General features: G+C 37.5%; 1 protein-coding gene across 6 annotated transcripts in view; it reads right to left on the bottom strand.

The window, feature by feature from the left end:
* Window positions 1–5432: 5432 nt before the first annotated feature.
* The window catches only part of LOC149063817 (multiple PDZ domain protein-like), a 689010-nt gene continuing 677894 nt past the window's right edge, over window positions 5433–16548 (bottom strand). For 4 of the 6 annotated variants that reach the window (XM_089255618.1, XM_089255619.1, XM_089255621.1 and 1 more), the window contains one exon: window positions 5433–9163. In XM_089255618.1, coding sequence (XP_089111744.1) covers window positions 8893–9163 — 271 coding nt within the window. In that variant the 3' untranslated portion in view covers window positions 5433–8892. Of the gene's footprint in view, window positions 9164–12099; window positions 12114–12675; window positions 12773–16548 lie in introns of all 6 variants that reach the window. The other 2 variants (XR_016196092.1, XM_089255622.1) reach the window with 2 other exon arrangements.

Here is a 16548-nt window from a genome sequence, read left to right as displayed (position 1 = left end):
ATAGCAGTCACAAATTGTGATCAGTGTGTTTCTTGTGTTTATATTGCGGTTTTTTTTTTGGCCTTTCGATAAGAAAAAAGAGAGAGAAAAATTTGGGGGTGAGATCATTCGTTGCATAAAACCTTTTAATTTTTCAACAAATTCGATAGATAGTAGGAATCCGATAGCGTTTTGAATTTCGGTTCATTGAGTAACAGAAAAACTGACTTTTCTGATGAAATACCGCAAAGAGGAACTGAAGATATTGGCCATTGAGCTCGGTGAAGCAGTTGCACCTGATATCAAGGTGATGGAATTGAAAGATATCATTTTGGGTAGTAATGCATTCGATGAGGAAATAGTTAGGGAACGATTAATTAGCATAAAGCGTGAAAGAGTAGAGAGAGGGAGGAGATTCAGAGAGAGATTTATCAAAGAGAAATAGAACTTCAATTTCGGTTAGAAAGCGAGGTTTAGTAGTGAGGTTCGCTGTACATGATTTTATTGCCGAAAAGACTCGGGGGGGAAAAAAACGACAACACACGTAATGCGAATTTCTCGAAAATCAATGGATAAAAAGATATTTTTTATTCGTTTTTTTTTCCGGTAAGGAAATCAATTATTGGCGATATTTTCTTCTCTTTCGTCTTCTCTTTAACACAGCAGAAAATCGCGAAAACAAATAAATTCAGAACATGACTGTTCATTATAACATCATATATATATATATTTCAATAACATTATTAATGATACAGGCAGTCTTCAAATTTTGACATTTTTTCTTCAAAAAAAAAACCTCGATAACAATCTTAAAAAAGTCAAAAAACGGGTTCTAAGTCAATTTCCAGGGGACCCGGAAAAAAAACGGGACAGAGGCAATGCAAAATATACAGTGTGTGAGTGAATGACACGAAAAACGAATGTGTAAATATATACATACACTTCGAATGATGACCCCATAAAACAAAAGGATTTGATTTCGAAAAGATTTTTTCCACCCTGAGAAAGCAACGGAGATTTCCAGTCGACGTGACGCGTCAAATATCCGGAATTACGGGAAAGGATACACATAAAAATTCGATTCATGCATCCCACGGGAAATTTCTACTAGGTGAGAACCCAGATATTTCCCAACCTCGGGGGGACGGGGTTGTTCCAAGTGAATAAAACCACAGTGGCTTCACAGGATATCGCAAATATATTAACAATTTATCTATAGAATGTGGGGAGCTTGGGAAACCTGACTGACAAAAATTGTACTTTTGTTCCGATTACGAACAGTGAGCTATAGAGAAAACTTGCCTTATAGCTCAGTGGTTACGAATGACGAACACCTACAAGGCTCCCCCTCTAAATTTCTACTATGCGTGTACACAGTCGAGGAACATTATTGTGACCAACCATTTCTGATAATCGGCTAATGTGTGTAGCTAATGAAAAGGGCTTCCTGGCATGCAGGGACAAGTTTAAGTATTTAGCGGCCCGATGCAAAAACAGCTTTGCGGCTCCATTTTCCGGGTTTCGCCTGGATTATGCTGTATTCTTGTAGTACAAAACTTGTCCTATTTCCTTAAGGAGAGAAAAAATGTGGAACCCCCCTCCTTGAGAAAATCCTGCGTACGCTACTGCCCCAATGTTCATAAACAACCTGGTACTTACCAGGTTTACATCGGCATCCGAAAAGGACTATTATACGCCTATTTTATGGGCGTTAAAAAAAATTAGACAATAAATTTGGACGATAGTTCACGCGGCCCCTTCATCTAGGCACTTGAAGGTTGAGGACCCAATACTCTTTCTGCCGACAAAACATGCGTCATGCCTCCCCCACGTAATTTAGAATTTGAAAAAAAATTGGCACCCCCCCCCCTCCGCTCCAGATCTACTTGCACCCTTCTCTTAGCTTACGGAGGAGGGGGGGGGGTGTTTCTATTAACATCATTTGATGTCTGAATTCTAGATGTCTTGGACAGAATTTTAAGCTATTGCTTTTCTGATAAAAAGTTAAAATACAATCAGATTGTATTATCTCGTTCTGTGGCCCTTAAAATGTAGTGGCCTGGTGTGGTGGCTCCCTTCGCCCCTTCTTTAAGTTCGGCCCTGCTGCGAATATTAAATTTTCTGAAGATACACAAGGCTAAACAAGCCAATTATCATGCTTTAAAAAAAAAGAACGGTATGTCTGAAACAGGGCCGTTTCTGAAATATTTAGTTGTTGGAGTCGCCCAAGAGTGCATGCACCTAAACTAGACAAATGACACGACAGTGGTGATTAACCGAAGTACTGCTGACGCAAGAAATGGACATGGGCTGAGAAGGCACATGAGCACTGAACAACAGAACACAGCGGAGCAATCAATCTGTCCAAATACTATGCCCTGGTAGCTACCAGACCGGAGTCTAAAATGTAAGCGTAGTGAAGCCTGATGAGTATGGACCTGCTTTGCAGCAGATGAACAGTCAGTAAACCAGTGGTAACCAGGGCGATGTGTCAGGAGCAGCGAATAATTGTGTAGAAACGTGAGATCAACACTGTAGTAAATGGGGCAGTTTTAAACCTCATTATCTAGCTCTCAGGATTGGCAACAAAAGTATAAATAGATCTTATTGTAAGGTGGACCAAAACCACTTGTTGTAAATAGACCAGTTGTAAGGTGGAATCAGAATTTGACCACTTCTGAAGGCAGAGCGTTACCTGAGGAACCAATGACACTCTTAAGACGGCCCTGCCCACATCTACAGAATTGAACCCAACAAAGCACAATTTCTCGATATAGATCTAACAAAGTACTTTCCAGCAGCTATTGCAGTCCATCTGGCTCTAAGATAATTATTGTTTTCATAAGCGCTCACAAGGGGAGGGGGAGTTAGCCCTGCCCTTAGGCCGAGATAATGGTGTATTTTTGGAGTAAAAAATTAATCTCCCCCTCCCATTGAAAAAATCTTGCGTATGCTAATGATTGTACAAGGGACCACCAGTATCGACTGGTAAGGGACAATGTGAGGTTATGGCGTCGAAGGGAATTTTTCTCTAATAGGGTTTGTTAATAAATGGAATAGCTTACCCCCGGAGGTAGTAAATTGTAACACAATTGACACATTTAAAAAGAAATACGATAAACATGTTGGGGTAAATCGAGAAGTTATACATACTTAGAATAAGACAACCCTAAGTATTTTTATGGGCATCGTATATTATTTCATCCTGTATATATATATATTGTTTGTAATTTCATTTTTAATTGGGTTGCTGTATTTTGGAAATATATGACATCCATATTTAGTATGGGCATCTTTTTCTCAGCCACTTCGTTGGGCATTTTGCCTGTTGTGGCGTTATATGTTTGTATTAAAATTCCAAAACATAACTGATGCTGTTCAGGCTACATAAAACCATTTTTCATGGATATAAGCAGGTGGTCACAGTATCATGACTTGACTGTGTATATAATATTTGAATTCCTTATCGACATCGAAAAAAGATTCGCTTTTGGAATTTGTAATTTCTTTTACGTGTTGTAACATGTGTTGGGTCTGCGAAAGAAACATAAAACTGGTTAATGTCATCCTTTCAAAATTAATGATTGATTTTTGGCACACATTTCGTGCATTTTTGTGTTCTTCTAAGGTGATGTTCAAATACAATAGTTATTAAAATAAAAATATTACCACACCTAGAGCAGAATTTGGCAAATAGTTCAGAGCTAGAAAAAGAAAGTGATGGCTGGTCCTTTCCAGTGATAGCTCTGAATTAACCGAAATTGCATGCCAAGAGCAGATAACTTTAAAATCCAACAGTAAACAGATAACTGAGATGTACAAATTATCTAAATTGCTGCACAAGTACCTCGTTGATACCTCAATGGAATCTTCAACAGGGGCTAGCATGAATAGAAAATTTTGATTAACTCCTAACAAAAAGAGGGGTTGTGCGCATTATTTCTTTAAATAAGGGCTACCATCTATCCCCCGTATTAAAAGCAAGAAATGAGCTGTGTAATGGTTTACATATTTTGTGGTGTGGATCTGTTTGTGAGACATTTTATTTTCAAGGAGAAACCAGTTTAAGACATGAGATGTCAGAAAAAAAGAGACATGCATTGTAAGGAAGAAAAAAGCGCACTAGCAATATATGGACAACTGTATAAAGCTTTTGTCATCAAAAGACATGCACTAATAATGCAATAACAGCATGATGGATACACAAAAAAACAAAAACAAATAAACCAAGTTGAATATCATATAGGGCAACAGATTCAGGAAAGAATGCATTACATTTATGCCAGTCATTCTGAACAATGAATGATTTATGAGGTAAGAATTGTTCAATAAATATCTTCCTTGATAGGATCAGCTATAATCGTCTTCTATCATGGATGCATCAAGTTTTGATTGCATTATAACAAAAAATGTATATAAGGGTCAGCGGCCTAAATCTTCGAAGGGAAGTTGATGAGCAACACAGCCTAAATTCGAATTTCTAACTTCTATGGAGTGTGTGAGCAGTGTTGCCATCAGATATGTCACTATATCGATAAAATATAGTTACGGTTGATGAGAAAGATTGAAGACAGACATTGCAATGAGAGCATATATACTCATGTGAATTCGAAATCATTATGGAAACTTGAAGTAAAATGGCAGAGAGTGAAAAAAAGTTTACTTTGTTACTTTGTATGATGTACTTGCAGGAACACCATCAGCCCGGGGGGGGGGGGGGGGACAAGAACAAAACTTCTGCTTTGTTTTTCCATGTCTTAAATTCTTAAATGTTCAACAAATTATAACATGACATGTTGAAGGAAGAAGCTAATTTCCTAATTATTCACTCACTAGACCAGGGGTCTTCATATTTTCAGACATTAAAGGCCAAATAAAACTATCCAAGATGCCCGCGGGCCACCAAGTCATACTGCAGTATTCTCGGTTAAATAAAAAATTGCACTCAACAATTCTGAGAGAAATTTGCTCTTAACAATCCTGAAACTACTCTCAATAATTCTGAAATTATTTTGATCACTAGTTCTGCAGTTACTTCTTTCAGTAATTCTATAACTATTTTTTCGATAATTATAGTTTTTCATCAAGAAATTTAGAAATTATTTCTTTTATAAAGGTGCTTTTTTTAGCATAACTGTAAAGTCTGTAACTATGCATACCTTTTGGATGCCAAGTCGCCTCTCAAAATATGTAGCCTATATGAAATCATAGGCCTCAAAAACTGTTTTGGCTCCGAGTCCCATTACCCAGGTTATGACAGCCCTTTTAATGTACGAAATGTACAGCATTACTGTTGAATCTCTGGAAAGTATCTCACAGTTCTTAAATACAGCAGTACAGATGCCAGTGGTTGCAGCACACTTCAACAAACTTTAATTTTGGAATTTGATCGCTTTTCTATGCGAAGTAGCTATTTCCTAAAAATGGTTGGTGGGCCAAATTTCACCGGGGGGGGGGGGGGGGGCACGGGTTGAAGATTCCTGCACTAGATCTCCTCAGCTACTGGTGTCTCTGCATGTACGAAATATCAGTGTCAGGTGTCAAAATATGTTTTAAGAGACATGGGAATGTGAAAAATGACAAATAAATGTAAAAATATGATTCTGAAAGAAAAAAAAAATTACATTCCTATGTGACACAATCGATATAAATTCAATAAATGCTTTGATATACTGCGCACAACATTTTCCTACATTTAAAAAAAATTGTATGAAAACAACAAAGAAAAAAACTTTATACAATCGAAAATTGCACAATCTCCGATATATATGACCATAAGAGGAAAGAAAATAATAAAATACACACGAATATGTTACAAACATCAAAAAGTTAAATAAAAAAGTCTCTTCTGAACTGATAACATGTGCAGACATTGTTGTTTTTTTGCATACATTGGTTTGATTTTCCTCCTAATAAGCAGAATAAATTTATCGAATAGCTGCATTTAAAATAAAAATTCACGTCACAGCATGTAATAATTAGCTTTAGCGGTGAATTTGTTACGCTTATGTTTCTCTTTCTTTCTATTTCCCTCTTTTTCTAATTAAACTGCATAGATTCGTTTACATACATGTCTTCGTATATGAAAAGAAGTTTTTTGAAATGTCTCTCTAATTTAAAATTCCGCTTAGAAAATTTGCGATATATTTCCTCTATGTGAAACTATGGTATATAAAGAGCTTATACCTAACTAGTGCAGCTTGATGACCTCTCTCTCGAACACTTTGTGCAGGTTGATAACTGCTCAAGACATTCTCCGTGGGAGTCTTAATTACTGATACAATTTTATAAACTTAAACATGAACTTCAAGGAAATACTCATTCTTTCTATCCTTAGACCAAGGGTGCTAAACTTTTCAACGGGTGTAGGCCTTTAGACCATGGTTTTGCAACCGGCTCTCTGATAGGTCACAACGAAATCGAACTGAACCAAAATTTCAAACTGCATAATAGAATTTTTTCTGTCATTAAAGATGCCAAACTTTCTGTATCTCTAAGAGGAATCCCAGTGGTACTTTGGGTTACAAGCCAGTAGCCAGTGCCGTCTTAACACATAGGCCCACCCAGACATGGCCCGGGAGCCTTGAGTGCTTACGGCCTCATGACAAGATCTGGCTAAAATTTCTGAGATGGAGCATTTAAATTGTTAAGCAAAGACATTTTTAGTCAGCTAGAAAGCCTCGGAAAAATCAATTTGCCCAGGGGGCTCATAATGTTCTTAAGACGGCACTGTTATAAGCGTCTTCTAGTCACTATACATTTGACTCACAAGCTTCAAATGCACACAAAAGCTCATTCAATATATTTCATACTTAAAGCTTGGGTGCTTTCTTTGTACAAGTCAAAATCGACAGAATTGTTAGACTATTTTCCTTGTAAGCAAAATCATATCTACTCTGCATAACATTGATACTGTACCATGCTAATTGGTTTTTATATGAATATTGATAATGTGGGATGAATCGAAGGGTAAAAATAGTAAACGATGTAAGTGCCAGAAAAAAAAAAAGAATTCATACACCATTTTTCATGCTAGTGTCAAATGAGCAATGCTTTATAATGTTATCACCGTCATAAGTGCCAGATAGTCCTCTAAGTAGTTCAAAAGAGCATGTAAAGAGGCATCAAATGTTAACATCCCTACAGGCTGCAAAAACAGTTTTTTTTAGAATTCACAACATTTTTCCTTTTAGCACTTGCAGCCGCACTTTAAACTCCTTAATTAGAGAGATAGCTGATCCAGTGGCGTTGGAGCTAGGGGTGCAGTGTGGGTGCTCGAGCACCCAAAGAATTGTTTGGAACAGGTTTGAACAACCACAGAGTTGAATCAGAAATGACAATTTCCCGCATAAAGCTCGATCCGAGCACCCACAGGTCTAAAACACGGAAACCTATGCCCTGATCATTTTTAACAGGCAAGGTGTGGATTTTAGATGCAAATTGTTATGACGCTACTACTGCTTAACCATGATACACCTCGTAAACATTCCTCTGGGGAATGGGGAATTTCTGAAGAATCAGACACATCCCACAAAGTGTGTGTGTCTGTATATATATATATATGCATGGCTCTAACATATTTATTTTCTTTGAGATATGCGTTTCATGCTATAGTGGTGCTGCCATCTGTTTTGCATATTAAATATTTTTTTGACACTAGTAACGTAACTTTTTCAAAAGTGAATAAATTTTGTATAACTCCAGGTACCACTTTATTGCAAATTACCAGTAAGTGTCGATCAAATCGCTATCGTCAACCACCATCATAATTTCTGAGAGAAACGTTACACTACCAATTTTTCAAAAAGACAGGTTTCGGAAATAAAAAATCACTCACATATATTAGCACAACGTATGCTATCACATAAGTAAGAATGGTGCTAAAGTAGGGTTACCAGACATCCTACTTTTTGATGTCATTTTGAGCATTTTCTCCTTACATTTTGGAAAATTCACCCTTTTGTCCTCCTTTTCAGGTTTTCAGAATTTTTATTTGTTTTATTTATATATTTTTATTGTGAAAGTAGGGAAAAGTGACGTCACTCAGGCTATATGCGCAGACATCTTCTTCTCTCAGCTTAACATACTTTCTATGCCTCTGGTGAAGCTTACGATGATAATGCAGCATTCCTTTCAGAAATTACGGTACATCACTCTCGTTCTCAATAAAAATGTGACAATATTCCCCGATTTCATGGAATAATTCAATACTTCAAAATAATATTCAATCAAAAAAAAAAAGAAACCATTATTTTTCTCCTTGAAACGGTGCTTATCAAAAAATTTTCCCAATACAATTCCAAAATTAATCTTTTACATCATACAGACATCATATAACTATTGCGTGTATGTTCTCGAACAACAAATGATTATCGTAAGCCTAAGAAAAAAATCAAACTGTCCAATAAAAGGAAAAGAAAACTTGATCAAAATATCGATACTAACCTTGTGAAAACAAAATAAATTTTAAAAACTTTAGCGATGGAAAACATTCAAGAATGAACAAATATATATTCGTTCGAACAATAACCGAAACACTACAAAAAAAAAATGCTAGAATCTTGATCATAGCTCTCAAAATTTCTTCTCCGCAGCTGCCAACAAACCTGCACAGCTTCTCTCCATCTCATCAATATATAATATAATATATATACTCTCTTATTAATCTAACGAGAAATAATAAGCACCAAAGTATATTGACAATCTCACTGTGTCGAATTCAAATCGTATATAGATATATATATATATATAATCTCTTTTAGTATAAAAAAGTGTTAAATCGTTCATATTTTCATTTTTAAATCTTAGGAATGCACCTTCTTCGATTCTTCTTAAGTTCTCCGATGTGCACATGAAATATGTATGTACATTTTGTCTTTTTCTTTTAATGCATATGTGTGTGTATAGCCCTCACTAAGACAACACTGTGAGGGTGACAGTACCAGTTACTTTTTTAAGAATGGCAACGACCTCCTCATGCGTCAGACCCTCGAGATCATGCTCGTTGACCCTCACTATTTGATCGCCTCTCTGAAGCTGACCGTCTTCCGCAGCGGCTCCTTTCTCAAACACTTTCTTGACATAGATCGGAAGGTCTCCGCGGGGGCTGCCATATCCTCCTACGATGCTGAATCCGAGGCCATCTGGCCCACGATCCAAGACGATGGTCTTGTATTCAAGGGCACTGCAAAGAGGGAACGGAGAGGGATCAACAAGAGATACATAGACAGCATTTATTTTTCATCATAATATTTGCGTCAGAAGGGGGGGGGGCTTGTAATTGATTTGATACACATAACAATTTTACCACCACCCAAGCACCAAACAGAGTTATTATACTTCAATACAATTTTGACAATGTGACCTTGATAGCTTATTTTCAAATGTTAATGTTTTTTAATTAGTAGTTTGGCTGTTCTTATTGAGCTGCTGTGATTGAAAGTTGCCAAAAAAAATCTTGATTAAAAACATAGAAGCAGCTAAACCACCAATTAGGAACCTTAGCATTAGAAAATAAGTCACCAAGTAGATGCTTATGGAATCATAACCGAAGTTCCGAACATTTTCTAACAAACAAATGTCGCCAACGATGGTTATACCAACCACAGTTGTAGGCCAGGTTTCTTTTCCTAATCTAACACATTTTCTGAGACTAACCCAAAAATACCTACAGTAACCTTAATAAGTTGTCACTGAAGCCATCACAATTTCCCAAAAACTTAAGCAAAGTGACGTTTATTTCAGGTGTGATATATTGTAACAATTGTATAAATTTAACATAACATTTATATACGTACAAATTAAAATTACAATATTAACAAATTTACATATTATAGAATTAAAAAAAAAGGCAGAATTTTTATCTTTTCCTCAAGTTTCATAGTATTAAATTATTATGGTTGAATACAAGGTACAAATACAAGGCTGCAATAGGCGAAATGCCCAATGAGGTAGTTGAGAAAAAGACGCCCATAACAAATACGGCTGTCATATAATACAGCAACCCCCAATATAAATGCACTGATAAAAACTAAAGACTATATATCTTATATATGCATGTGAAAGTATGTACGTATGTTTGTACAAATAGTTCTTATACATACATAATTTAGACTAATCGTCGCAAAATTTTGTATATATACCAAACAAGACCGGGATTGAACCGTAGGCCACTTTAAAAGTTCATCAGAGCTGGACAGATGCCCGAAATGGGTGAAAAGACCACATCAGCTTGCCCTCATTCAGCTCGGGGCCTAGGGGCAGTGCTTCGGTAGCCCCAGCCTAATCTGCCTGTCTCTCTTCGTTCTTTCATCACTCAAGCCCTGTGTGCCAACAAGGACATGTGTTGCTTGAGTTATGAAGAGATTTATACCAATTTTGGTACGATTTCAAAGATACCAAATCGTATATGATTTTTACCAATTTTGTTTTAATCTACACTGATCAGAGCAACTGCTAAAATAGTTAATGTTTTCTCCAGCATATTAATTTTATAACACATTAGTTTTTGTGCTTTAATTTCTTCAGCAACAATTCATGTTGCAAACAAAGTAATCTCGAACACAGTACATGATTTTGACTTAACTGGACAATGGGCAGGGTAATGCTGACATTAGAAGCCCCCCCCCCCTCCAACTTAAGAAAAAATGTCTTGTTTGTCAACAAATATATTTTGCTTAAATTTGAAGCTCCCAAATCAGTGGGGGGGGGGGGGCACTTGGCAAATACCTCACCTGCCCGTGCAGAAATCAGGTCCAGCTTGAACAGTCCGTAACGCTTCAAGAACTTTTGTGGTTACAGTCGATAAATGAGCTTCCTCAGAGTCACTTTCATTTCAGCTATACTTTAGCAACAATGAAAACTAGATGGCGGCTGAAGAAAAATGACATATCCAGAGTGACAACTTACCGAGATTTTACTGTATATGTGCTAATTACAGGAAACATGAAATGAGAGCATTTATTTTCATTGGACAAAATTATATATCTGCTGGTGTGGCAGAATTATATAGAGCAATCTATAACAGCCCGAATGTGTTTCTGTTCGTAGGGGAAGTCACCATGGGTTCAGAGGGGCATCAAACTTCTTGACACTGTCCCCAAATAGAGAATTTGCTACAATGGCATATTCAGCAAGCTGCGTTAAGCCATTATGCTTTGGGATTTTGTTGCATGACAATCACTAGATGGTTCATGATTCATTAGAACTTTTATCAAGGGTCTGAATTGGTATTCAACTTGCAGTAAAGAACAGATAAAATGCAGCTGAAACTAATTAATATTACTTCGAAACTATCATTTTTCTACGGTTTCAGACAATTTTACTTTTAGCCAAAAAATAAAGGCGTAGAAGGAGTTTTGCTATTATTATTTTCTTTTAAACTTTGAATAGTAAATTTGGCTTCGAAATGCTCTCATCAACTGCAGTTTGCATTTCAAAAGCATGGACAGATAGGTCTGCGATAGTGGTGGGGGAAAAAGGGCCCCCCCCCCCCACAAAGATGCATACTGTTGACCAATACATATATATTTATTGACATCTCCATCAAGCCGCCCCCAGCTGACTAATGATGTTCTGCGGAAAAAATTCCTTTTGCAGTGTTTTCTATGCAGAAGACTTTTTTCCTTGAAATAATGCTAGAGAGGGTTCTACGACGACCGTCTAAGTTTTCGGCACATTTTGCTTTAGGAACTTGTACCATATCGTGCTAGAGATACCATTTTCATAGAATGTTCACAGTGCAACATTAAATACCATGCAACTAAAATCATGCTGTTAGCTTGTTCATAATTGCTTTATACATGTTGCTTAATGTGCCATTATACCCAACCGAGCAAAGTCCTTCTTTACTCATGGTATCTACTTCCTTCTCAAAAAGTTGGTTGCCTGTCTGAAAGCAATTGGTGACTTTTACTGATGAACATGAGCACATTCTACCTACCTCAGATTGCTTTATTTAAACCTGTCATACTACTGTATGTACCTTTTCATCCATCTTGATAAATCCACTAGAGCAGGTTTTATTTCATCCCCCCCCCCCCCTTTCACGTTACATATATCTCTCCAGAAAAAATAACTAATACCATGCAAATAAGATTTCATAATTTTTCTATGACTTACATTAACTTCTGAAACTTATGACAGGTATATAATAACAATAAGAAAGAACAAGACTACAATTTCATCATAAATTTAAGTGTATAAAACAAAAACCCGTTATTATTTCAAAGAAAACAGCAGCTGCAGGCAAAAATACTGCAACAATTTTTTTTTACTTCTACGGGGCCATATCTAAGTACAAAGCAGCAAATAACGAATGCAAATGAAAAGTAAAAATAAAACACTACGGACAACGGGGTACATATGTATTCATATATACTTGCTAGTACAAATACTGCAAACATTAAGGAAGAAAAAAACATTCACATCTAATAATCTAACAGCAATCACTATTTATGACCAAAACATTCCCATCCAACTTCACATATCTCCATACGAAAATTTCCATTTCACAGCTTCCAGCATGCTTATATATAATAGTTCTAAACAAAAACAACCTCTATAACACAACTGTTTTTTTTTCTCTCTACGACTGGCATCATCACACTACTTATGGATGCACAAACATATTCATTATTAATATATGTACAATACGTAAATATGATACACCTATACAATATGTCTTTGTCCACCTACCTCACTTCCTTTTTCTACGGACAGCATGAAGTCAGAAATTTTGTTCTTTTAAATGAATTGGAATGTTTTCTGTGCTCTCAGAGCTGATCGCAACAAGCTAAAAAGTGTTTTCGACTTATAAGGTCGCATAGAGTAGAGGAAGAAAAAATCTTTCGCTCACACATATGCACACACATCCATTCTCAGAGTGACAGAAAAAGAACAAAAAAAGAGACAGAGAGAGAGAGTCTACACAGGTATGTAACACAACACAGAAGACCAGACAGGTAATAAACACAAGACAGGTACATTGATAAAGACATACAAAGGTAATGAAAAATTTTGCAACATAAAAACTTTATCATAAGCGTGTAGTTGTTTGCATATAGCGGAATGAGGGGGAATTGTGATATGCGATTAAGCATTATTTCAGCAAATCATTATTCTTCTTTTAATAACTCGTATACATAAACAATGTAATTTTTGCATTTACAAATGTTTTTAGGAATTTCAGAAGTGGCATCAAATATCTGAAACTCTAATGAAATGTGACACTGCTTGTGCGAGTTATGCTTGTTTCACGTTATACTGGTGGTGTCATCTGTCGTTGATATTCGTAAGTAAAAATGACAAAAATACCCGAATTTTCATGTTATGTAAACATCGTGCTAAAGGTCTGAGATGTGGTACTATAATAAATTTATTGTGTAATTCTGTGCTTTAGTGAGAAATTCTGGGGTTTTTTTTTTGTCAAAAATATTAGGTACAACACTATAATTCCATGTAATTTTTTGCTTATACTGGTGCTGCCATTACATTTGTTGTGTAAATCTGTTCTTTGGTGAAATTCACTGGATACTTTTTGTTAAAAAAAACAACTGAAATTTTTTAGCAGTAAACTTATTTCCGAATTGGCTACCTCCATGTTCATAGCATCATAGTATTGTGATCACACGTCCATTTTCTTAGTAGGGAATATTATTATCCAATTCACACACAAGCCAAAGAAAGTTGTGGTTTGGCATTTATTTAAGCATAAGCTTGCCAGGATCACATTTCCTTCCTCCACAGTTGAGTCATATTTACAGGTATATATACATATTTACAAGATCTGTATCGAACATATGGAGGCTTTCGTAAGAGCACAGTCAGTAGATGTGGTTCTACTTCAATATCATGGCAAAATAGAGGTCTTTTACGTGGTATTCCACAATTATGGCAGTTGTGGACGGCGCAACTATGTAAAAACGCTATATTAGTCCCATCGACTCATATTAGACCGGCTACGTACAAGATCGGCCACCACCTGGTAGATGTTCAGATAAGTCTGCAGGGAGGTGAACTTATAATTGCAAGTGTCTACATTTCTCCGTACGAAGAAGTAGACGAAGCCATAGAGGAGATGGATGATCTTTGGGAGTCAGCACCAGGCATAGACATTATCTTCTGTGCGGACACAAATTGCCATTCCTCGCGGTGGGGCTATCGAGAGACGGATCCAAAAGGGCTCGTGATGCAGGAATTTCTCACCAGCAGGAACTTGTTTCTGTTTAATTCTAGACGGACAAGACCTACCTACGAATTTTATGACGCAAAAGGATGGCCAGATCTTACTTTTACTACGTCAGAAAATATTTACAGGCGTTCCGATTGGTCAGTAGGTACGGAAGATTCGTATAGTGAGCACAAGTATATCCATCTAAAACTCAATATTACGCCTAGAAAAACCCATTAGACCGGATCAAAAACCCATGAAGTATAGAACTACCGCAAGACGATTGGCAAAGATCAGGCCTGCTACAGAGTAGATCTTCATAGACCTCCAAGAACAACTTCACATGGTTTTGGACGAGGATCAGGTTAATGCATGCTTTGATGCCTCAATGCAGCGGCTGAAAGAATGATGTATCCAGGTGTTGGGCTTTGCACAACCGCGTATTACAGTTTCTTTGAAATGGTGGACTGATGAATTAGCAACTTCAAGCAGGCAACTTCGTAAACTACAGAGTCGTTTCATTAAGGCCAAGGGTGATGATAGAGTACAGGCGAGGATGGAGTTTAGAAAATTCAGAGCAGGGCATATTAAGGCCGTAAACAAGGCAAAAACGGCTAGTTGGATTGCCTTCTGCACAGAGGAAAGTCGCCCATTTGGACAAGCATACAAATCTATGTTCAAAGCGAAGCGTCTGCCACCACAGGTAATGATGTCCAACGGTCCACATACTGGTGCCACAATGCTGGAAGCGGCCCAAGCACAATTGGAGGAGATTTTTCCGAACCTCCCAGATACTATAAATTTGACTCCATACACGCCATCTATGATTATTACGGATCCACCATTCACCTACACGGAGATCAATCAAATAGTCAGAAGACTTAAAAATAAACGAGCTCCGGGTATTGATAACATAAATATTCCTCTTTTGAAAACCCTAGTCGAAGCCCATGGTCATGTTATCACAGATATCTTCAATAGTTTAGTCAAGTTGTCGGTGTTCCCAAAGTGTTTCAAACGTGGTAAGGTCTTGCTTTTCCTCAAGAAAGATAGGGATCCAGGGGTGCTGCAGTCGTATCGTCCGATCTGTTTACTCTCTACAATGGGTAAAGTCCTAGAAAAATTGGTAGTGCAACGAATCACCTACTATCTAGAGAAGGCAGACTGGCTTAGCCCAAGACAGTTCGGATTTCGTACAGGTGGCTCGGCAGAAAAAGCAATAGCATCACTGATGGAAGAGATCACGACTAGACATCGACGAGGTCAAGTAACGGGGAGGGCATATTGACTATCAGTTCAAATTCACGACGCATGTGGCGAAACAAATTAATAAGGCTCAAGACACCATGCAAAAATTGAGACGCATAGCAGGTCCAAAGTGGGGTATACGCCAAAAATTTAGGAACATTTTGTACAGATCGGTTGTACAACGGCAAATTTCATACGCAAGCGCCATCTGGTATCAAAACCTGACACAGAGACTTTGTAAATTACTAGATGTTGCCCAACATCCATTCTTATTGCATGTAACTGGTGAATACAGAACTACAGCCAATGATGTTCTGTATACTGCTACGGGAAACCCTCTGCTCAGCCTATATGTTGAATACGACGCTCGTCGATCTACAATCCTGCATTTGGGTAAGGAGGTTTGAATGGACGGAATTCTTATAACACCTGATGCCTACAAAGGGAACTATAGGAGTTGGCTTTATCATCCCAGTGTGGACTTGTTCCAGAATCAAGTTCCGCTGCCTTGGGCGGAACAATGCTCATTGGATGAAGCTATTAGTATATTCACGGACGGCTCAAAAACAGAGACATCCACGGCCTGTGCATACGTAGTTATGAATGCAGAAGGATCTGTTGAAGAGGCTTGGAGTCGACGGTTGCGTCAAGGGAACAGCATCTTTCAGGCGGAGGTTCTGGCCATACTAGCTGCAGTAGAATGGACGATTAAGCAAAATCAGCAGACGACGATATATACTGACAGCGCATCTAGTATTAATGTGATTCGTGATCAGCACACTCCACATGAAAATACTCAGCGAATACGCAAGCATTTATACAACCATCCATCTATCAGTATCAAATGGGTCAAAGGCCATGCATGAATAGCAGGGAATGAAATTGCGGACAGAGTGGCCAAAGATGTTCTTAATCTCCCAATGGAAGAACAACTTCTGCTACCACGCAGTGACATCAAACAGGCACTAAAAAGTGACCTGTTACAAAAGTGGCAACAGCTATGGGACAAGAATGCACATAAAGATGCCTACAAGATACAGAAACGCGTCCGGTGGAATGATACCATTTGGTCCAGAGAGAAAGTTATTATGATAACTGAGCACGGCCCATTACCGACATATCTAGAACGTTTCAAAAAGTCGGACAACGCC

Source organism: Pholcus phalangioides, unplaced genomic scaffold, assembly GCF_987345545.1.
Source record: "Pholcus phalangioides strain wild (caught in Gottingen) unplaced genomic scaffold, Ppha-v1.0 ptg000043l_1, whole genome shotgun sequence".
Taxonomy (NCBI): domain Eukaryota; kingdom Metazoa; phylum Arthropoda; class Arachnida; order Araneae; family Pholcidae; genus Pholcus; species Pholcus phalangioides.
Note: the sequence above shows the minus strand (reverse complement) of the source record. Positions and strands in the feature narration are given on the sequence as shown.